We start from the raw sequence: 24,867 nt of genomic DNA, 5'->3' as shown, positions 1-24,867 counted from the left end.
AGGGACTCAGCAATTCTCAGGAAGCCTTTTGTAGTTAAAAACTCAAAGAACAGAACAGGATAACATTTTCATATTAATTAACCTACATTGCTAAGCTTCAGGTTATTCAAATGTTTAAGTACTTTAAAACGGTAGCTTATACACACATTTTTGCTTTAAAACAAACATGTTTTAATGAAAAACAACAACAATAACTACAACAAGAACAACTGTGAACCTACTTGAGTAATACAGGCGCCCGTGAAAGCAACTATCACTGCGACCACGTTAACAGTGAGCTGGAACTGAAGAAACTTGGAGATGCTGTCATAGACATTTCGTCCCCACATCACCGCTTTAACGATGCTTGTGAAGTTGTCATCCGTGAGAATGATGTCAGAAGCTTCTTTAGCTACGTCCGTTCCAGCGATACCCTAAGAAGAAAAATGCTGTGAATTAGACTAAACGTTTGAAATACCACGCTTAAGTATCCAAAAGGGCAGCAGTATGCGATAAACCAAAATTTGCCATTATACTGAATGACTAATGACTGACATTCACTGTAAAAAAAGGTAATTTAGTTATTCTACAGTATCTCTCAGAAAGCGATTTTACCTAAACCAAAATCGAACAAAGAGTAAGGTTCAAGTTGGGTTTAAAAAAAGAATGCATCAGCCAAGTTCCTCCCTAAAAGTCGCACAAAAAGGTGTATTAAAATAAAAACTTAACAAAATCCAAGTTAGTGGGAAAGGACATCCTGCAAGGAAATCTTAAGAGGCCGGAGAGGAGATAAGCAAATAGTAAGTAGGCTGGCAGACCCCACAGAGCGGAATCCCATGCCAAGAGTAGGGAAAGCAGAGGAAACTTTCTTTGCACAACAGACTTTCCTACATAAGGCTCAGTACTTGGCAGCACCAGGCAGCACTGGAAGGAGGGGTAAAAGTGTGAATAAAAATTGAAGGACTTCTTAAAAGTCTAGCAAAGACACTGAAGAAGTACCCAGAAGGTCCAAACTAAGAACAACTCTGTCCATCAAGAGTAGAATAGCATGGGTTAGCAAGCTGTAGATTAATAATGAGTGAGCTACAGTGATATACAACACAGATGAATTTCATAAGCATAATGATGAAGAGAGGATGCTGGACTCAAAATACATGTAAGATTCTCAGGTTGACAGTTTGGAAACAGACAAAAGTAATCTTCAGAATACTAGTTATCTTCACAGAGAGGCAGGGCAATGTTTAGAAGACAGCGTGATTGAAGCTTCAGGTAACAATCTATTTCTCGCCTTACACAGAACAGGTTTGCTCCCTTGTGATAATCCATTCAGTTGTACATTTATGACTTATGCACTTTTCTGTATGTGTGTTTTATGTTAACAACAAAATTAGAGGAAAAGGCAGCTAAGTTCTCAAGGCCTGTTCCCAGGTCCATGCAACCAAGTGGCAATTTGCCATGCCCTCTGACCTGGAAGAAGACTGCCTGGTAATTTATCCGAGAGGGTATGACAAAGACAGTGCAGACTGTGGGGAGGCGGGGAGGAGGTACCAAGCACTGCTGAGTACAGGGGTGTGCTACTAAAAGAAAAAAGGGGTTAAGGCTAACTCTGCTTAATGAGTATTGAGACCACCACCTCCTTTTCTCTACTTGTTTTCTAGAACACCAGTATTCAGGAGTGCCCCCTAGGTAACAGATTTGAAGATTCTTTTCTGGGAAATTTGATCATCTGAAGAGAAAAGACCTGAAAATACTACAATTCAAGGTACACTAAGGAAGTGAAATAGCCAAGCCAGATCACTTTACCGAGAAGCTTCTCGTTGACAAATCCCACACATAGCCCCGAGGCTTTCCAGCTTTCCACCGGTAAATACGCAGAGACAACCAAGAATCAACTACCTGACATCGGACGAAAGATGAAACCCAAACAGACTTTGCCGAGATGAAAGCTTATTTAAGAAGCCAAATCCTTACAGAGGTAAAAGGCACATCAGTGAAACATGAACAGAATACTAAAACAAGGGCAAAAAAGTCAGTGATCGAAAAATAACTCTTGGAGATTAAATATATGATCACAGAAACTTAACAACAACAACAACTCAGAAACTAAGGAAATGTCCCTGAAAATATAGCAAGATGATAAAGGTATGGTAAGCTGGAAAAAAAAAAAAAAAAAACCCCACAAGATAATGAGTCCAAGCAGTTCAAGAACTGGGATTGGGGACGGTGGTAGATGTTCCAAAAGAAGAAATGGTGGAGGGGTTCCTGGGTGGGTCAGTGGGTTGAGCCGCTGCCTTCGGCTTGGGTTGTGGTCTTGGAGCCCTGGGATCAAGCCCCGCATCGGGCTCTCTGCTCAGCGGGGAGCCTGCTTCCTCCTCTCTCTCTGCCTGCTTGTGATCTCTCTCTGTCAAATAAATAAATAAAATCTTAAAAAAAAAAAAAATTAAAAAAAAAAAGAAAGAACAGCATTTATAGGGTGCCTGGGTGGCTCAGTTGGTTGAACAACTGCGTTCGGCTCAGGTCATGATCCCGGACTTCCAGGATCGAGTCCCGCATCGGGTTCCCAGCTCCTTGGAGAGCTCTCATGCTCTCTCACTCATTCTCCCTCAAATAAATAAATAAAATATTGAAAAAAAAAAAAAGAACAGCATTTATAGTCGCAATAAGGACTGTATACTGGTCTATCGGAAATTATGATCTAATTCTGGAGCAAGAATGACAGGGTAGGTCCTGTGTAGTATGCGTTACGGAGGGGAAGCAGTATGTGCCTGGTGTGCCCGTGGAAGTGTCAAATATTTGTCTTCGCCAGTGAGATGTCAGTAGCAAGTGCTTTATTGTAAACAAATAAAAAAGCACCATCATGTAATTTAAATATAGGGAGGCAAACAAATAAGGGAAACAAAGAGCTAAAATAGTTGGTTTCCTTTTGTCAAAAAAAACCCCACAAAAAACAAAAAACAAAAAACTGGAAGAAGTAGGGGGCTTAAGCAATAAGACTTATAAAATGGCTTGACTTTTTAAATCCATTTAATGTATTGATAACACAAAAACAAAGCTCAAGTTTTTCTCAAAAATTTTCCATGAGGGAACAATTTAAATTTAAAATTTTAGCCTCTAACTTCTAATCAGAATATTTTACTTTTAATGTACAACATATTTAACACATCTAAACCTCACAGGTCTTCCTGCCTCTAATCATTTCCCATCTTTTTCATATGCAAATCTCATCACTCCCTTGTTCAAAATCCTTCAAAATATAAGAAGCAATTTTGAGATGTTAAATGGTGTCCAAATAAAAATGAGTTCCACTGTCAAGTAAGTCTGGGGAACTTCCACCAGAAAAAGTTAAATAGCTTTTTTTATGAGCTCTGAGTTGTGTGCCACCATGCATGGAAGTCTCCAAACTTCTCTTACTCCATCAGAAGACTGTCTGGGTGGGGCTGATGTACTGGATAAAAGAACAAACTCCTTATGTCAGTATTCAAGGCTCTTTGCAGGTGCTGCCTGCCGATCTACCCGACTTCATGGCCCATTCTCCTCCAACAGCACACCCCTTCTAGACAAGTTCAACTTCTTGTAGCTCACGAGGGTCCCTGCACTGTACTTCTCCATTTCCTCTTCTCCGTCCCTTAACCTTTCCCAGTCTCTCCAGGCAGAGTCTCCCTCCTTGACATACACCTTGTGTTGTGTCTGGTCCTTCCCTGGCTGCCACTATGCTCTGAGTACTTATTCCCCTGTGTGCTGAACCTCGAGGAGACAACTACTCACTTCTAATGTTTCTGGACCAGAATACTGAAAACTGCTTCTTAATATGTGGAGAATAAACAAACAAATCCTTTACTAATCCAAAGTTTAAAAGGACAGTATTTTAATTACCTTAGGGAAGATTATACTACCAAAGATGTATTTGGTTATAGAAATGCATCATGGAATTCAGGCTTTGAAGACAGAGATAACTGTATGTTATGGTTGGCTGAATTTTGGTAAGAATAATGTAATATAATAACATAATATAGTCATTATTTTAAATGTACCCATAAAAGCTTGCAAATCAAAAGGAATCTATGGCAAGCGGCTATACAGAGATAAAGCCAGACCTCTTTGCAACCTAATCATATACTTATATTAGAGGCCTTCTGCAAATCTTATTTTATTGTCAAAAATTTTATTTCAATGTTGACTTTTCTAAGTATATATAGTGTGTATAAATATACACACACACACACACACACACACACACACACACAGAGGATATACAGATAGTATTCTAAAATGCTATTTCTGCCTGCAAAGGAAGAGAAATTTAATAGGGACTAACCAGTAGCAATTTCTTGCAGGTATTTATTAAAAACTCAAGTCAAATAATTTTGTCCTGCAGTTTTAAAATATGAAATTGGACAACTGAATAAATACATAAAGTAAACTCCGGCTTGACTGAGTGCTTTGACATTCAAGTCATTCCTTCTGTCTTCTAAAACAGATTTAGATTTTTGACGTGCTACTTTAAAAAAAGGTGGTACCACGGGCCTAAAATGTCAGGGCTTCCAAGTGAAACAAAGCAGTCACTGTACTGTGTTTCTGTTTGTAATACTATATTTACCTGTGTGCACTGAAAGTCCTTAGCATCTGCCTTAAAACACTGAAGGTCTGGGAAGCAAGCTTTTTATTTTTTAAAATGAACTGTAAATCAATGCCCTCTTGGTCAGCTGTCCCAATGAAAAGTCAGAGTCCTGCTAAGTGCTCAGAGCAGCAGAGAGTGATCGTGTGTTCCTACAATGAACAAGAATCCTACGTGCCCACAGCCAAAGGGACAGGACCTCAGTATTCCTTCTCCCTTAAGCTACTTCGCACAAATCTTCAGAAGTTCAGACAGATGTGCTGCCAGCCGTAATGAGTCTGCAGTAGGGCAGGGTGGGGAGCTCTGGGTTCACTGCTAGGGGCTGAGAGCACTTCACCCACATAATTTCCTCCTTCTATCCCTCCCATGCCTGCTGAAAGCCTGCCACCATGGTGATGGTTCTGCTACCTCCCTATCTTAGCAACACACTAACAGGGGGACAAATTATACAAATAAATCCTGGTACGCACATGTTTTCTTGTATCTGAAACCTGTGGGCCCAGACTATGTTTCGGAATTCAAGTCTCCCACATTTTAGAAAGATAATGACGCACTTATATCCCACCACAAATTTTCCCAGAGGGGATCAGCACCCCATAAAAACATTAGTATCTATACAATGGCTATGATTGTTCATGATAAGTGGGACAAAAAGTCCTCACATCCATTCAGAATTATGTCTTGGAGTCAAAAGAGTCTGTTGCGAATTTAGAGAAGAAATTTCAGTTTTCAGATTTTTAGATTTGGGAATTGTGATTATAGACCTGTACTTTCAAAAAAGTAAGTTAAAATTAGAATATTTGTTTTCTATGGCACTGAAGGTACAAAGATTCATTCCAACACTGAAAAGCTATAAGAAATCGATTCAGAAATATAAAACAACCTAATTTCAGGCACTAAACATTTATGTAGCATCTGTATTTCATGATATCAATTTTATAATAAGTACTTCATCAGTACTATGGCTAGTGTGAAAGAATATAAAAATGAAATGCTGAAGTTTTCTAACACTTTAAATAATCGAATCTAAATAGAAAACTTGGGGGGGCAGGTTTTTTACAATCAAAAAAGGACTATAGCTATTATACATGAAATGATGACGTTCAGTTACTCTTAACAGACATCTTCAGTGGAACAGAAGATTCTCAATTATATTTTTAACTCACACACACACACACACATATATACTTTCTCTCTCTCTTTTATTCAAAGCCTGTCTCCTGCTTAAGAAGATTGTTGTAAGGTTCAGATCAGACAACAGGTATTTATATATTTTGCAGAGTACAAGGTAAATGCTTGATGTTATAGTTCTTCAAGAGTCACCTTCTAGCCAGATTTCACTGCATCAAATGAACATGGTTACAAACTATTCAGATTTACAAACTAATTTAGGCACATACTATTTTCAGTCAAATCTTAAAGGACAGTGTTTAAAATCAACAGTGGGGCTCCTGGGTGGCTCAGTGGGTTAAGCGCCTGATTTTGGCTCATGTCACAATCTCAGGGTCCTGGGATCCAGCCCTGTGTCAGGCTTCACACAGGCAGGAAGCAGCTTCTCCCTCTCCCTCTGGCCCTTCCCCTACTCATGCGCTCACTCTCAAATAAGTGAAAAAAGTTAGTTGCAATCTAGTAACAAACAACTTAGCCAGTAAATTACTTCTGAATATTAAACAGGTTAAGTTCATACCATTGCAAATCCAACATCAGCTTTCTTCAGTGCTGGGCCATCATTTGTACCGTCACCAGTTACAGCTACAACCTGGCGTTGTTCCGACACAGTGCTGTCAATTATACCTGAAAAAAAAGTAAATATTTGTGCTGTAAAAATATCCCCTTTAATTAACAAGGTGATTCTGCAGAGGACCCTGACCAGCCAGTTTTACAGACTCGATGTTAAAAATAAACAAACAAATACAGAGAAATGGAAACTGCTGAGGTGTTGGACAAGGACCAAGTCCAGAAACTAAGGTTACACGAAGAGCAATATCCTGTTTTAATGAGGATAAACACAGTTCACGGAAGGTGTCAAAAGGAAATGTATTTAGATTTTACTGAAAGAGATAATATCCAAGATCCAATCTACTGTTCAGTATCTATTATTACTTTGGGAAACAGAACACAGTTCTGTATGAACAAACGGTGAATTAGCCGTAAAATCCACTCACCTTTAACCAGTGTGTGTTTGTCAGTAGGAGATGATCTGGCAAGTACTCGAAGCTTTGGCCAAATCTTGTCTATCCGCTCTTGCTCAATCTATAAATATTCGTGAAAGTTAAAATGTACCCAAATTAGTTTTATAATTCCCAAATTAGCTATCTGGCATATGTATCAGCAGTTCTCAAGAGCGTGGTTAACAGACCAGCACCATCAGCAACTCAAGGGAACTTGTCAGAAATGCAGATTTTTTTAGCAAGGCCTCAAGCCTATCATTTTATCAAATCCTCTGGGTTGGGGCCCTAGCAATCAGTTTTTAAAAGGCTCTCTGGGTCACTCTAATGTATACTCCAGGTTGAGAACCACTATTTTTTATTTATATATATATACATATATATATATGTATATATATATACACACACAAACACACACACACACCATTATAAGATCTAATTTTGAAAATCTTCCCACAGCCTATGAAAATAAAAACAACTTAAAACAGTATGAAAAGCAAAGAATTTGAGGTGTCTTAAAATATGCTCTGTATCAGCCTTTCCCAACTCTTCCTCCCATACTCGCTTATATATATTATACTTCTGAAATTGGCCTAGACTAAAAAAAAAGAAGTGCTCACTCCCTTTAGGACAAATTTCTCTATCACTAATCTCTTTCACGTGCTAAAACGTTTTGCTTCTTAGGTGTAGGCTGCTTTCCCTCATTTGTGATACGTAACCCACAGTGCATATTCAATATGTTATTGGTTGAATGAAATTCTAATATATGAAAAATACATCAACACAAAAACTAAAGAAGCCCTTACCTCTCCTTTTTCATTTCGTATTCTTCTGTTGAAATCTTTACCTTCGAGGCATAGAAAATCTTCCCCCGGATGTAAAATACCACATTTGGTAGCAATAGCCCGAGCAGTATTAATATTATCACCAGTAACCATCCGCACAGTAATTCCAGCCCTCTGACACTTCTTTATTGCCTCTGGTACCTGGTTTACAAAGAAAAAATTCATATTACGAAAGAAAATGAGTATTTCCAAATAATGCATTACTGCATAGTTCCACAAACAATGACCATTTTACTTTCATCTCAAGATATTCAATATTTCTTGAATTACTCCCAATAATCTCTTCTATCCTCTTCCATTGCCACAGTCCTAGTTCAGGCTTCATTTTCAGTTATGATCCTACTTAACTTGTTTGCATTATTTATTTACCAAAGGCTTCTTAAAATGCTCCCCCACCCCCAACTATTATGAGGTTCTTTTTTGGTTGGCTTTCTGGTTTTACTGCCCAGACAACACCAGAGTAAAATGCTGGGGTGTGCTCTTTAGGGTTAAGGTGGCTCACTTTTCCCCTCCCACTCTGTATCTTTTTAAGGATTACCCTACTTATTCTTGTACATTTAACTGTCATGTTTGTGCTAATAATTTTCCAATCTACATCTTTCTCCCATCTCATTGTGAATGCTGAGCTCATAATTTCATCAGAGAAGTGAACAGAGGAATCTGGGAGTCCAAAGACGGGGGGGGGGGGGGGGGGGGTGGGGGGGGGGGCAGGTTTTTTAAAACCTACCTAACAGAAACCTAGGGGTCATCTGAGCTCTTCCAATCTCTTATTCTACCCATCTTTAAATGACAATGAGTCCTGTGGATTCTACCTCAAACCTTCCCTGTACCTTGTCTCCCCTGCTTGTTGCCTCAACTACCAAAATAGCTTTCTAATTGGTATCCCTGTCTTTATGTTTGTTTCTCCTGTAAAACATCTGATATACCTGATGATAGAATTATTTTTCTAATAGATTTTCTTAAAAATACATGACAATTTCTCAACTGTTACACTATTAAGCCGCAAAGTTCTTAGTATAACAGAGTTTCACATTGAACCTCAAAGTAATTTCTAAATTTATCTAAAATTTTTCTCTACAAGACAGTCTGATGGATGAATTAAATACATATTGTTTCTGTTTCTCTACTTCTGGCAATTCCCTTTGCCTAGAGAATACTTCCTGCTCTTCTCTATCAAGATATCCGTACTGATTCCTCTGGAGCAGAGGCTGCAAATGCAAACACCTATAGAGCCATGTGGGTAACATAAATGAGAAAAACACAGAACCCCAAACTAATGCCTAATGAGAAAGCTACTTGGCTTTAGCCTTTTTTTTTTTTTTTTTTTTTTGCTATGATGGAATAAATGCCCAATGTTGATAGAACCTATAACTTTAAGAGAAAGTAGAAAGCTACATTTGTGTATGCTTTCTCAATACATAATACTTTACACACACACACACACACACACAGTCCAAGGAAAATCTGACTGAAGGCTAAATTTGGCCTTGCAGACTGATGGTTTATGACTTCTACTGTAAATACAGTTTAAATGTAATGTCTCTGAATAGCTTTCATGGCCTACCTAGACAAAATTGTGTCTTCGTACAGCACATGCATCTATTATTTTTAAAAAATCAACATTTGATTTTGAAAACATTGGTTATCAAAAAAATGTAATGTATATCCAGATATCTCATTTGGATGAAAAGTAACCCAAAATTGTCCACCCACCCAAGCACTCAATGATTGGGTGGTATCCTGAGATCACTTGGAATAGGGGGACAATGAATAAAAGAGAGAAACTGGTGTCGGGTTAAAACCATGTGGCAAATAATATTAAAGAAGGGCAAACTAACATTTATGAATGGCCCACTAACCATACCAAATATCTTCAAATAAAGCCCACAAACCACCTCCACTTTTACAATAAGAAATTGAAGAGAAGCCAATTACCTTGTTCAAGTACCTATGCAAATTTAATAAAGCTGAATTTATTCTAGATATCTAATCAAAATTCTCTGTATCAGAAATGCAGTCCACAATACCCACTCACAGAAAGCGGTTTTATATTACATTGTCTCATATTAGTCTCAAAGTATCCATCTCATATTGTGATACTAAAAACAAAAATTAAGTGCCACTTTCATGTTTAAAAAAAAGATGAAACTCTTAATCAACCTCAATGCCAAAAGCATGAGAACAGCAATCTACTTTCCAGAGGACAAAAGCTGTAGACACCCTGATCTAATACTACATCTAGGTAAGAGCTAAGCCATAAATCAATGCTTAAAACTTTGGTTTCCTTTTGACCAAAGGCAAACATCACCCACCTGGGTATTTCATTATTTCTGAACAGAGGGCAGCTTGATTCTCCTACTCCTTCAATAATATCGTCTACCCCTCAGCTAGTAATGGAAGACTGACTGTCTCTCCTCTGTAAGACATCTACTTGTGGAGCTAGACTCTCCTTAGGAGAGCTCCTGGAGCCCCCTGGGTGAATTTCCCAGACTAGGCTCCTTTCAGGCTACTAGGTCCAACTGCCTACAGGATGTACATTAGGGTGATTCAGACACCTAAAAAATGTCAAGAATCATATATCCAAACCCAACAGATTCATTCCTATTGGTTTTACCTCCATTTACTTTGAAATCAGCCCTCTCTTTTTGTCTTCCCTGCCACACTGTATGTAGTGCTAAGCCATGATCATCTCTTCCTAGGATCACTATGATAATCCCTTCTCTGCTTTACTTCCTCTTCTATTTCTTACACAGTACCTCAAAGAGTATTTTAATTACACAAATTGTGTTACTTCCCAGCCTGAATTTCTTTAATTACTTCCCACTGAGTTTTAGAATAAAATTCACAACCCATATGTTTTGTAAGACCAAAGATAATCTTATCTGTCCCTTCTTGTCGACACTTACGGCCATACTGGCCTCCTTTCTAACTTTGAAATAGTTAATACTTTCCCACGCTCAACGCTCTCTCTGAATTTTTTGTTCCATTTGCCTGAATATTCTTCTTGCAGCTGTTAATATGGCTGGCTCCCTTTCCTCCATCAGATCTCAGTTCAAATGTCATATCCTCAGAGATCTCCTAATGTGTCTAAGTCACCTAATTTCATCACCCTGAGCATACCCTTTATAGCCCTTTTCACTCTTGTAATTGTCGTATCTGGTATCACCCTCCCAACTACCCCCATATGCCAACCAGAATGTAAAACCACTGAGGGCAGGGACCAAGTCTTATTCCTTACAGAATATATTTTCACTTGGCATACTGTCCAAAAATTTATCATTTTGTCTGTTTGGTTGTCTTCTCTAGAAGACAAATTTCATGACTATTTTGTTTACTGCACTATTTCCAATTCCTAAAGAAGTACCTAATATAATACACTGGGTATTGTTGAATCAGTTAGCTGAGAGTCATTGAACAAAAGCTGCTTTTGCCTTTGTGCTTTTACTCATGTTGCTGCTTTGCTCAGAATGTGCTTACAACTGTCCCTTGAGGTTCAGCTAACACCGCATCCGTTAAGACTCAGATAGGTAATTAACCTCCCAGAAGTCTTACTTGACCCCTTCAGTGGTTCACAGAGCATAGCAGTGTTTTCAGTACACCTTTTAGACAAAGCCAGATTTAAACGTAATAGTTTAGTTCTATGGTCTAGAGCTAACCTCTATACACCTTGATTTTTTTTTTTTCTCATCTGTTAAATGAGAGTAATGTCACAGAGGTAAACATTAAATGAAGTAACATATGTAAGGCAGCTGGCCTAGTATCTGGCACACAGAATTCATTTAAGAATTCATTAAAAAGATGTTATTGCTTTAAACAAAGTTGGGGGCTCATGTTCTGTGCCCAAATAACATGCTCTGGATAAACCTAACAATGTACTAACATCCTGGATTATGTTTACATGTTTGTGCATTCCCACCCAAGAGTGACTTCTTTGAGGCCAGGGACTGGATTTCAAAAATCTTTAAGTCTATAAAGATTACCCTAGTACAATGCCTGGCTCATTTAGCAGTTGCTCAATAACCTTTAAAATAAACAATTTAAAGAAGCCAAGCAAAGTGTATAGATGCATGCTGTCAAATATGGTACTAGGATGTTTAAATTCAAATTAAATAAAGTACAGAAAACTCTTTTTTTTTTTCAGTTTAACTAGCCATGCTTCCAAAACTCAGAAGTCACATGTGGCAAAGAACTACTGTAGAGAACATATAGAAAACTTAACATATAGAAAACTTCTATCATCACAAGAAAGTTCTACTGAACACTGGTCTAGAGACCATGAAAACAAGTAACTTAATACATCTGTTACTTAATATAAATATCAACTGAAAAACCTACCCAGCTCAAGGCACCGTGTTAGGTTATGGTGCTATCAGTACATAAAATCCCAAAGAGAAGCAGTCTAATTAAAAACCATCAGTAAGTAGCATATACATCGCAAGCACTGTTTTTTTCACCTATTTTGGATTCACCCAAGAAAAAACAATAAAATCACAAACACCAAGAATGTTACTAGAAAGCTGGTCCCAGCCAGTGCCTGGATCCCCTAGGGTTAAAGATTGCGCACATGCAGAGCACAGAACGTTTCACCACCTCAGGTCTCACAGGGTCTTCAATCCCCACAACAGCAATGCACGTGAGGCCGGTGACAATATCATTTTCATTATCCCACTCTGGTTCGGGTTCTCCTGCTGGGAAATCTCTGAATGCAAGACATATGGTTCTCAAGCCTTCTGATGCCATCGGTTCAATCACTGTTTTTACAATATCATCACGGTCCCTTGGTCTGAACACTTTTGCCTCACCATTAGCACTCAAGATTTTGAAACACCTAAAAGGAAATGTTGAATCCAAACATCAATAATTAACAAAAATAATGGTTAATGCCATTTAAGTGAACTGGAAGGGCTAGAAATCATGGGATCTGATACTAGGAATTTAGAGAATTATGTATGCTGCATTTCCACAGACTTAAATCACACTGGCTTTTTACCTTTCCCTTTATACAACAGATCTAGTTTTTATGGTTCTCGTTTTACAGTTCTCCGCCTTATCAGTTATTCTAGATATTCTCTAAACTTTCTCTTTTGGAAATGCAATGCTTTTAAAATTTCACAAAGAACCTCTAGTGGCAGAGGAGAATAAATTACACAACTGTCCATCCTGGTACAGAATCAGGCATTAACACAAAATTCATAAATATTCTTCTTTTAAAGTAAAATATCAAATTCAATCAACCCCTTACCTGAGATGCTGTTTCATCACCTATATTGTTTTAGCCATGAAAGAAAATAATAACTTATTGTTAAAGTAAGCATTCTACTGAAACGAGAGACATAATGCCAAAATAGTTTTATCTTCAGTGACACTAACTACACAATTTTAATTATGTAGTGAACAGAAGTCACACGATGTACTTCCCTATTTAAAGTTTATTTTTTATGACTCCATGCTCTGCCCCTCTCCCTTGTGATGCCACCTCCTTCTGCTTCTAGGCGGTGATGGCCAAATCCACGTCTTCTGTTTTGATGGTTTTCCAAAGCTCTCCATCACTGCTGAGGAGCTCCACAGGGATGCTGGAGCAACACCTTAGACCTATCACGTGCAAGTCTAAACGCTGCCTCCTCCGTATCAACACCCGCCCCACTCATTTCCACGTAAATCTAAAAATCTCACCTGCACACTTCCTTTTCCCATCACCTACACAGTATCAGCTCCTAAGTCCCACATATTGGACCTCTTAACAGTCTCCTCAATGTTGCCTCTCCTTTCTGTTCCCACTCTGCTACTGCCTTCTCCTGGCTCTTACTTCAAGCTAGAGCTACTGTAATAGCTTTTTAAATTATTATCTGTCTCCAGTCCATCCTCTCCTTGCTGCCAACCCACCTTTCTTCCTGATGTAAGAATTATCTTCCATCACAGATTTGCTCCTTCTACCACCTGATGAAAGAAACCACTCCAGATGTATCCTCTGACCCACTTAATTTTTTCTGCTTAACCTAACGTGTAAGAACCCCTACAACAAAATGTAAATATTACTGGGGGACTACTAGCTATTGGACCCCAAGCTAGGTGTTTCACATGTGTCCTTTCATTTCACTGTCTCAGAGCTGGTGGGCAAAAGGCTTGACTGGTTTTGGTACAAAAATCTTCCCTGGATCACCTATCTGCCACTCAGCAACGCATGGATGAGACAGATTTCTAACCTTCACACCGACATCAAATAACCAAATGTTCAATAAAAAGAAGGCTCTATGTGGTCTGTGTGTCACAAAGGCCCATTACTACCCAGATGAACTATGCGACCAGCTACCTCCCCGATATGGGCTGTGTATTCCCACCTCCTTTCCTTTGATGTGGCTTCCTTCACCTTGATGTTCTTCATACCAAAACCTAGCTGAAGTGCCACATCTTTCATATGACAATGATCTCATCTTAAGACTCTGTAACCATCTGTCATGTGCTGCGTTTCAGTGATTTATTTATAGACCTGTCTCTTAAACCTATTAGAATATAATCTGTCAAGTGTTCATTAAGATAACACTGGATTATAATCTACATATAAACAAATTAAAAGTAAAAATACTTTAAATGCCTAAGTTCAAATGAGCTCTAATTCTCCAAGGCTGCTCTTACATTACGTTTTTAAATTCTCTATTGGAATTAGGGAAACCAAATTAATTTCAACACCTATTAAGAACATACAAACATCAGAGAAATTTTACTTAAGTGTGTAATGTCAAAATTGAAACTACTGGTCTGTAAAAGGACAGTAAAAGAGAAATATGATCATTTAAAATGACAGGAAGATATTTAAGTATCATAATGCAGCAGCACAGATAAAAAACCTCATTCTGATATAAAAGGAGAATTCTGAAGATCCAGTGTTAATGCTCTGCTATTCTAAAAACTGATCTATAATTCATTCATCACATTTTTCGAGCTCACTATCTACAATGTGGTGTTGAAGATCTAGACTTGAATTTTTCTTCCCAGGAGGCCCCTTTATTTTTCATGATCCTCTGTAACCACGGAATCAACACGTCTAAAAGCAAAGATTGAGGTTTATTTTATTAAGTCTATCAGACTTAATGTAATGGGCACATTTTCCCTCCAGCAAAAACTATGAAATAAAAGAAACAGAAGTACAGAAATGGCAGAACACCATGGGCGAATACCTAGATACCATTAAAATATGCTGAAAAGCTCTGAGGTCCTATCAAATGCCTGATGTTCACAAAAAAGGAAACAGCAACAATAACAACATAGTAGGTATTCCATAAAGCAACTACAGTGAGCAATTTATTCATCTAAGCATTTTACTCTTACTTTTTCAGAATTATCTCAGATGCACCCTTGCTGAATATTCGAAAACTTCCATCTGAATTTTTCAGGACAGTACTCATGGACTTCCTAACAGAATTGAAGGTGTAGACTTTGTACAGTGCTTCTTCTGGTATTTCATTTCTAACATCCTGATAATCTCGTTTTAAATCCAAAAGAAGTCCCAACAAGGCACATTCAGTTTTATTACCAACATGACGAGGTAATCCACCCTCTTTCTCTGGTGGCTATAAGAGAAAAAGGTTTAGAAACTAGTATCATCTTGTTTCTCTATGACAGTTTAACTTATAATGTAAATAGAATGTGACATTCTAAAACAAAACTACATAGGAAACTTCTAGTAATATCAGCATTTCAAAGAGGGACACAAAAAGGTACGGTAGAAATGATCTCTGGGGCGAGAAGGACATGGATTCCAATCTCAGCCCTGCCCGTTACTAGCTACGTGAATTTTTGGCAAATTACCCCACTGCTGTGGTCCCTGGCTTCAGCATCTGGAAAACAGGTACACTTATGACTCAAGAATTAAGTGAGATAAGGCATGTAAAGTTTAAAGTTGGCTCCTGGCACACAGTGAGATTTAATAAATTTTAATTCCTTTCCTTTTCTCTTCCTGTTTTCATTAAACATTTATGTTACACAGTTCAAAATTAAATCGACTATACAAGTTTTTAAACTTAGAAGTATATGCATTAAAATAAAGCACTGTTGCCTTAAACATATACAAAAGCTTTATTTCCTTCATCATATCTTCACAAATACCACCTTATATATAACTATCACTACAGTAATAAGGCCAGATGTGATCATCTTTACTTAACAACTGATGAAAGTAAAGCTCAGACTTTCAGCTAGTAAAAGGCAAAGCTAGATCTAGAACCGGGATCTCATAACTTTTCAGTCTAATAATCCAATTCATGCACATTTTCACTAGACAATTTGTAGTATTAATTTGGTTCATGGTCTTGACCCATGAATCACTAGAACACGTATCAACTCAAGCAACTCCATACTTTATATTGCAAGTAAGACTTTTAACTTGCAAAGTTAAAAATATTTTATTCTAAGGCAGCACAAAGTCTAGAATTAGTTTATTGAGTTAATTTCAAAAAGTCTAAGGATGATGGCATTGGCAGGGTATACTGAGAAACCAAACAGAGCATACAGCAAGCATAGATAAGAACATATTCATTTAAGTTGAAATCTGGCTTCAAAATTTTCTCTAGAAAATTGAGAGCTGACTTTCTACAGTAAGACAGCCTGGTCTTTCACAAAATAAATTTAATAAGAATTAAAAATTAAGAACTTATTATAAGGCTTGAAAGTTTCTGAACACAGGAAATTCAAAATATAGGAGGAGGAAAGTGCAAGTAAACAAGGTGTAAGCTGATCAACAAGTCTTACTTGTGACACAAATTGTATTACAGAAACTTACATACATTATCTAACTTATGTAACTTCTAAAAACAGATTCAGTTCTCCAATTTATATATAATAAGGGTAGGACTGAAGAACTACACATAATCTATTATATAAAAATTAATTTCATATACAAATTAATTATTAAAGAAACCTTACCAATATTTTTGATGTATAAGCACAATTCACAGAAATTCCTGTTACAAGATAGGACAAAATATTTGGTGGAATAGCTTCTGGTTCAGGAATCTTTTTATAGTGTTTTTCATTTATGTAAGCTTGAACAACCGTCATTCTGTTCATTGTCAATGTTCCTGTTTTATCTGAACAAATAGCTGTAGCATTTCCCATGGTTTCACAAGCATCCAGATGCCTTACTAAGTTATTATCTTTCATCATTTTCTATAGACAAAAAAAAAAAAAAAAAAAAAAATACCCAACCTAGTTAGGCTACACATACAAAACCAATTACCTCATTACATAAAATTGCAAAGTACTTTAAATTAAGAATTAAAACTCCCAGCTATATACAGATATACAGTATAAAGCATTTATAAATTTAATACTGGAAGAATTTTGGTATATTTAACCTATTTGAATAAGCTGAAGAGCATATTAGCTTTCTGGGGTTACATTTTTTTTTAACCAATGCGTAACATAAATTTAGTACATGAATATAGATACTTGTACTCATACGCAAATTATGTTGACTATACACCTCCAAAAGCTTCTGTGAAGTGTCTTCACCTTATGTAAAAGCAAAGACAATCTGTATTCCACTTACAGAGGTACTTATGGCATTGTAAAAATATATGACTTTTAAGGATTAAATTTTCTCCTTATAAGACGAAAGACAAATCACCAAGGAAAAAGTAGCTTTTATCAGTTAAAATAAAGAACTGATAGGCATACAGTTATCTGATTTTTTTTTTTTACTCTGATAGACTAAGATAATGTATCAAAACCAGAATAGGTCATTTTTATCTTTTCCATATGCTGATACACCTGGCATTCTCATCCTTAGGATAATCTCTTCCTCTTATTTATAAGAACAAAATAGTCTCTAAAAAACTCCGAAGAGTTTTCACAGTAGCCCCAAAAGGCATTTAAGTTAAAATGCTTGATATTCATTTTCAAAAATGTAGAATGGGTTAAAAAACTACAGAGCTGGTTTACAAAGTGTGGCCTGTGACTAGTGATACACAAGATACTGCAGAAACTGGTTCCTTTGAAGAAATAAATATGGGGAAGAGGTGTACCTCTCAAATTACTTGTGATTTATATGAATATTGAAGATTAAAAGAATGAAGTTCTATAGTGAAAAAAAAAAGCGCTCAATTTCACAAAGTACTAATAAAGGATCCAGAAAGACTACATACCTCCAAGAAGAACAACGTTAAGTGGTAACATTTGGGCTAAACACTTTTAATAAAGAGATTAAAGAACAGCAGCTAAAATGCTCTTATTTATTTCCTATGAATGTAAATTAATTCTGCCTATTTTTTTTGATCCACTGAAAAATTAATGTCATTGATGACTACTCAAGATGAACGGACAGTATTGATAAAATGATAACTGTTTCTCCCAATTACTTCTAATTATTTCAAAACATCAAAAAAAAAAAAGGCAAATAGGTATTACACTGTATTTCATCATATTGAAACATCTGCCATTTGAAATGAAAATGTTAAATGCCTGAAAAGAAAATAAACAATAAGCAAAAAATATTCTTATCCTGACAGGTTAACTGTATAAGATGCTGGAATTCGCAGGATCAGAGGGCGCCAGTGGAAACCGTGACTGTTCATACGGCTCAGCGCCATCAGGAATACTACGTAAGAACTGCTCATTTAACACCAGAAAATTGACAAGAGCGGCATTCTGCCCATTAAGTATGATTTTACCTGCAAAGCCATTTTGAAAGATCCAAATTGCCCAAAAAGCTAAACCTTTTTGAAAATCCAACTCACCTTTTCCATATAAGATATAAAATTAATTAAAATAAATTAGTAATTTTCAACCAGATTACAACTTCAAGCAAACTGTAGTGAGCAAAGCCATCAAAGCTCGTTTTCAGCATTCTACTCGGCAACTGGGAACTGACGCCAGAAGAGACAGAGTAGAGGAAGAGCCGGTGATTCACAGGACAGAGAGAGTTGGCCCTGGACTATGTGACAAATGTCAGGGGGCTGGTGAGGCTGGACCAGAGGAGCACCGAGAGGTCTGCAGGGCCACACTGGCTGGGCCCTGAGGGACAGAGGGAGCTTGGGTTTTTTTTCTAAGTGTGACGAGAAGTCACTGGCATTTTACACAAGGGAATGACAGAGCTGAATCCTACTCCAGGAACTGGCGTCCGCCTACTGTGCAGAAGTTTGGCTTTGTTGTGATGAGGTTAGAAGAGCAGAAACAAGAAGCCCTGAGAAAGATGGACTTAAGAGACGCCTCTATGCTGTGTTCCTACAGGTCAATGCTATGCATTCTTCCTTTAATTTTACAGATGGGGAAAAGGGAGGCCATACAGTGAAACTTAAGCTAGACACTGCCTAGCGGGGCTGTGCTCAGTTTGGGTCAAGGCTGCCTGCAAGGAAACATATACGTCCGGAAGTGTCAGAGACCTTCAACTCTGGGCAGGGGCAGGACCTGTGACAGCATTTCTAAAGGAGACTATGCATTTCTGGAAGACTCCTACTTTCAGAATCAGAAAGAAAAGAGGCACCACAGGTGTCAATTTTCTCCACCAACTAAAGCTTTAAACTTAGTAAATTGACTTCACCGTTTTCTGCTTACCTTGACAGAGTAAGCCAGGGAGATCGTGACGGCCAGGGGGAGACCCTCAGGAACCGCAACCACCAGAACCGTGACTCCAATAATAAAGAACTTTACAAAATACTGTATGTAAATTGGTGTGCACTCTGCAAGCCATGGTCTCTTCTGAACCCAGAATGTATCAATGACAAAATATAATACTAGAATGATAACTGTGATGGCAGACATCAACAAACCTTTCCGTATATTTAAAAAAGAAAAAAAAAAAGAAAGAAAGAAAAAGAAAAAAAAAGTCATTATTTCAGTAGTCCAGACACTCCCCATTGTCAATTATGTATTAGCAACTGGAAGAAATTACCACTGGTTTGAAAATACTTAGTTTAATGTCTCTGAGAAATTGTTACTTTTTTTTTTTTTTTTTTGAAACTAACTCATCATTTGGCATTGTCAGATTTAATTTCTGCTTCCAAGTATAGCCCTGTCCCCAGGAGAACTGGTAGAAAAGTGTTTATGATTCTTTCCTAGACTTACTTGTATCTTCAGCTTTCTACTAAAGCTAAGACAAAATAACAGGTAATGACAAAGAAATACCAAAAGCTTAGAATGAATGGGTACTTCATATGCTGGCAACTGCTTACTGCTGAATGTGAAGCTAGTAGAAATCTGATTGATGGGGAGACTTGGAATTAAATATATTCAACCCTATGTTTTTTATTAAAAAAATTATTTCTCTCAATTGTTATCTATCCTCAGTTCTTCACGTTCTACAAACCATTTACCTATTTTGTCGACGACTCAGCCTTTTACAGATGAGTATTGAAAAATAAGACCAGTTCACATATCCGCACCTAATACTCCAACTACCTTAAATCTACCCCTTCCCCAAAACTGAGGTAGTATTACCCTTTAGCTACACATTACAACAAGCAAGTATTTGCTATTGGATAAACTTATTCAGAACGGGAGCAAAAACCTCACTTTTCCCAGCATACTCCTAAGTAGAATTATGTAATTTAAGTGATTTTTTTTTTTTTTAAAAGATTTTATTTATGACAGAGAGACAGCGAGAGACGGAACACAAGCACAGGGGAGCTGGAGAGGGAGAAGCAGGCTCCACGGCAGGCTTCCTGCTGGGCAGGGAGCCCGTATGGGGCTCGATCCCAGGACCCTGGGATCATGACCTGAGCTGAAGGCAGATGCTTAACTGACTGAGCCACCCAGGTGCCCCAATCTAAGTGATTTTAATAGTATATGCTGATTTATCCGCATGTTCTTTCACATACATGATACTGCTAGAGGGCATGCTATGTTTTTAGCTAAGAGCTCTGCTTCTGCTGCTTTTCTCCACCTGAAAGTGGTTGTATTAACAGGTATTTCTAGTGAGGATAGCAATTTAGTAACTTTGGTCTCACTAGGATGGTACTTAAACTAATCCATTCAATTTAAGTAAAGTGGAATTTTCAGACAAACATGATCTCATTTTCTTCATAGTCAATAAAAAGATGAGCAACATGTGTGGTAAAATTTCTTTTTACTAAAATAAAGTTGGGGGCACCTGGGTGGCTCAGTCGATTAAGTGTCTGGCTCTCGAGTTCAGCTCAAGTTATAGTCTCAGGGTCCTGCGCTAAGCCCTGCCTCAGGCTCTGTGTTCCGCAGGGAGGGCAGAGGATTCCCTCTGCCCCTCCGCCCCTCCCCTCCCTCACACGCACTCTCTCCCTGGTTCTCTCTCTCTTCAATCAATCACTCCTTTGAAAAAATAAAATAAAATATAGTTGGATAATCTGCTTTGAGTAACCAAGGGCACTACTAGCACTCTCTCTACTACTCCCGGAAATCCTGAGAAATTCAGACATGGGAGTATGGGTGGTCTTTGGCACGAACCCTAACCTCACCCCTTACTGCTAGCTCCTTCCATGTATAATGGGGTTAAGAGCCCCTCAGCTGCCATGACATCACAAGGATCCGCAAAACTCAAAGACCTGGTAGTCTGTGGATAAAACTGAAAATATTTTTAAAACCCCTTCCACTCACAAAGCAACTATTTGTAGACTTAAGTGGGTCTAAAGGCCATTTTCAAGCAGAAAGTCAGCATATTTTAAAAGCAAAACACCTTATTTTCTTCTGTCTATCATACCTGCTTTGCCAATCTGAACAGCCAGCTTTGTAAGTTTCCCTTGTAAGACAGATTTTTCCTTTTTTGGCAAATTTGCTTTCTTTTTGTCTTTTTCATCACCATCTCCACCTTCTTCGCTCTTCAAAGGCTGCATTTCCATGGCTGCGCCATCCTGGGCTTTCGCTACATAGAAGAACAAATAAAACGTCACTACATTTTTTAACGCACACAAAACTATTAATATTTTGAAACTACTTTTGAAACGTATCAGTTTCTTATAGAAACTAGGAAAGATTTAAATATTCGGCTTTGTGTGTGCATGGGTATCTATGTCTAGCCAAAGAAAACAAGACAATAGTGATACTAGGTTGTGAATCTCTGTACCAGATTTGAGAATGTTGTGCCAGGTAATAGGGATGAGGGAGAAGAAGAAACGTTGGGATCCTTAGAGTAAGAACTAAACACCAAAATCATTTCTCTCCCCTCATGTTGTGTTTGATAAGGTTCGTTTCCAAACACTATAAATCCCTCCCAGATGTGACCATAATGTAGAACATTATGTGTAAACCATATAGAAAAATGTACATGTTTACAGACCTAAATAAGCGCCAAGAAACCATTTCAGTTGTATATTCTATTTCTTAGACATTTTTCCTAGCAGTATTATAATAACGAATGTTAAAAAAGTTCAAGTACTTAAGTTGAAAGTTATCTACATCTGGATTTTTCTTAGCTTACTACCACAAATCACAGTTAAAATCTTATTACCACTGTAAGGGCAAAATGACTACGGCACTGGCAGGAAGAGAAGTTAACCCAAGTTAACATAAACTGTTGATTTCCCCTGCCACATGTATCCTACTTTTGGATGAATACAGTATATAGTAGATATACTTTTGTATATAATGAAAACAAGCTAACTGTACTCTTATCCTTGTGAACTTACCTTTGTTGCGATTCTCAATAGCTCCATCTTGTTTCTTATCTGTAGGAACAAAATGGGAATTAAAGCTTTCCAAAGGAAATAAAGACAGCCATGCTGAATTATGCAGAGGTAGTTCACATTTCTATAACAGAATTGTTACACAATGGTGTGTGCTTGTACAGATAGAAAGCATTTGGCTTGCAATGACCCGCTGGGTTGATCACCTCCTAGGTCTTCACTAAGGAAAACACGCCAAAATAATTTGGGACGTCTATACCTTTTCAATTTCTCCGTAAGACTTTACTCTCTTTTATGCTGCAATGAACCCAAAGAAGATCTCAACTAAATACTCATGTAATTCTAAGAAAGGAGAAAAGGGCAGGGGTAGGGAGGGAGGGAGACATGTCCTGAAGATAACAGGCACACAGGAGCGCTGTGCTGGGAAGGGGAGAGCTGTTATTGGGAAGGGGCGCAAAACCCACACAGAAAAGACAGGAGAGGCAAGTAAGTAAAATTAGAATATGAATAAAAAGAATGGGCCAGTAGGAGTACCAGTTGAGATAATTCAGCAAATTAGTTTCAATCTGGAGAAAACAAGCATGGGACCGTCTAAAGCAATAAAATAATCAAGGAAGGACTACATCTATTGTTTGGAGCCGGCAGTGGAATACTGAAAATGAGAAGGGAGGCAGAGCTCATTCAGTCAATTTTTCTCCTACCTTCTCTATCTAGAAGAGCTATCTTCAAACTGGGAAACGTGGAAGAGAGTCAAGAGGGAACAGCTGTTCACGATAGATGAGGAGATAGTATCTAGCTACTTTCAACAGGCTCTGAGTTCAGAGGAACCCGACAGCTACATTCTAGACTAGGAAGGAAAGGAGAAAGATTACCCCCAACTGCTTTTGGGTAACAGCCAAAGCAGTCAAGAGAATGAGAGAAGGGCTGACGTCCACAGATGGAAAAATGCCCCACTTCGTGAAGGGAAGAAAAAAAAAAAAAAACCTCAACCCCAAGAATCAAAAATGATAAGACAATGAATTAGATGTTCATTCCTGAGAATATTTTTGACGGGTTTAATCAAAAAAGAGATGTAAGATCTTAGAAAAAACAGAGCTTGTTAGAAAAGACACAGTAGGGTCAACAAGTATCAGGTCATGATGCAAACTCCCCTTCCTTTTTAAATAGGGTCCGCTGACCTTTGACTCCTATAAATTAGGATGCAGCAGTGTCTGGTTAAGAGCCAGACAAGCAGGTCTGATCCGCCACTTACTAGATCTCTGACCTGGAGCAAGCCCAGCATCTCAGCAGGTTTCTCATCTTTGCATCCTAGGGTTTTAAGGATTAATGAGATAATGCACACAGTATTGAGTAAGTGGTATCATTATCACTGGTTTTCAAACTGCCTTCCACTCCACCTTAAGAAACCTAAAGAGGCCCCAGGAGGGCTATGGAAGGACTGGGACAAAACAACTTAGAATGGGGGGTCTTGCTAACCTTCACTTGCAGTCAGTTTTCAAGTATGGTTTTGTTTGAACTAAAAATTTCGCAGCTGAAGATGAAAGCCAAAAAATAAAACATCCAAATATTAAAATCGTGGTTGTAGTTGAAGCAAACCAAGATTTTAGCAAGGTTTTTATTTTAGAAGATCTCAAAATACTTATGTGTAAGAGAGAAATATGGACTTACTATCCTAAGTAAAATTAAGTACATCCAAGTGGCTAAACCACAGTAAACTGCTGTCACCCTAAAGGAAAAGAATCGTGTAGGCGCAAACCTGAGTGGGAGAAAAGGGTGGTGCAGCAGGCAGAGCAGGAAGGGGAGGGCTTTTTAAGAAAAGTAACGTGTCTCCAGCTGCGTAATTCTGAGCTGTCTCCCTCCTCATGACAATTTCTGGTAAGATGCTTGTGGTTAAACTATGGTTATCAATTTTTGCTGAGGACAGATCACTTGCAGGGACAGCAGATACAATGGATTGAGATCAAATCTCTAAAATCTTGGTATCTAATACTTTGGGCTAAATGTAATAAACAGGGTAAGTGTCAATGGGAAGTCTTTGTCTTATGTCCAGAACCCACCGACGTAAGTATAGATGGGGAAAATATGAACAATAGAAAATGTGAAATAGATGAAAAGCTCAAGGAGACCAAAATGTGATATGGTTGACAAAGTTATGACTGAAGATGCAGAAGAGATAAGCATTGGAAGTGAGAGTTTAATTCACTTTGCTGCTCAGATAATGGAAAGACACTAAGACTAAAGAAAAACAATAAAGGCCAATGAAAGTGTTCGAGGCGATGCTCCATTTGTCTGGCTACGGTAAAAGGGACTGATGCATTCGCTAAAAGCCCTTGATGGACTGTGACGTCTACAAGAAAAATCAGGAAATGGAAGAGACTCCACTAATTCTACCACTTGAAAGTACTACAATGAGTAACTTTTTATAGAACGTTTCATATCAGAACCTCATAAAAGAAGCATATTTTTTCTGTGCCAGTTCTTCTAACCAGTTGCTGTATTTCCAAATACCAATTCTCACAGAAGATTGTGGAACTTACTTTTCTTTTCCTTTTTCTTTTCATCTTTCTTTTCTTCCTCTTCACCTCCAGCTCCAAGTAAGGTAAAGATAATTCCAGTTTGAGAATTAACACCTACAGCAGTAACGACCATTCTTCCAGAGCCTTCCATTACATGAGTAC

General features: G+C 37.9%; 1 protein-coding gene across 8 annotated transcripts in view; it reads right to left on the bottom strand.

The window, feature by feature from the left end:
* ATP2B1 (ATPase plasma membrane Ca2+ transporting 1) overlaps positions 1 to 24,867 on the bottom strand; it is a 121,051-nt gene that overhangs the window by 13,553 nt on the left and 82,631 nt on the right. For all 8 annotated transcript variants that reach the window (XR_004286725.1, XR_004286726.1, XM_032346795.1 and 5 more), the window contains exons 6-16: positions 24,727 to 24,867; positions 22,193 to 22,231; positions 21,268 to 21,429; positions 19,155 to 19,369; positions 16,527 to 16,769; positions 14,934 to 15,175; positions 12,198 to 12,435; positions 7,569 to 7,748; positions 6,760 to 6,847; positions 6,282 to 6,388; positions 222 to 413 (exon numbers count right to left, since the gene is read on the bottom strand). Coding sequence is in view for 6 of the 8 variants with exons in the window: in XM_032346795.1 (XP_032202686.1) it covers positions 222 to 413; positions 6,282 to 6,388; positions 6,760 to 6,847; positions 7,569 to 7,748; positions 12,198 to 12,435; positions 14,934 to 15,175; positions 16,527 to 16,769; positions 19,155 to 19,369; positions 21,268 to 21,429; positions 22,193 to 22,231; positions 24,727 to 24,867 (1,847 nt within the window). In the remaining 2 variants the exon portion in view is untranslated. The remainder of the gene's footprint in view (positions 1 to 221; positions 414 to 6,281; positions 6,389 to 6,759; positions 6,848 to 7,568; positions 7,749 to 12,197; positions 12,436 to 14,933; positions 15,176 to 16,526; positions 16,770 to 19,154; positions 19,370 to 21,267; positions 21,430 to 22,192; positions 22,232 to 24,726) is intronic.

Source organism: Mustela erminea, chromosome 6 (genome assembly GCF_009829155.1).
Source record: "Mustela erminea isolate mMusErm1 chromosome 6, mMusErm1.Pri, whole genome shotgun sequence".
NCBI lineage: Eukaryota > Metazoa > Chordata > Mammalia > Carnivora > Mustelidae > Mustela > Mustela erminea.
The sequence above is the reverse complement of the archived record's forward strand: the minus strand, read 5'-3'. Positions and strand labels throughout refer to the sequence as shown.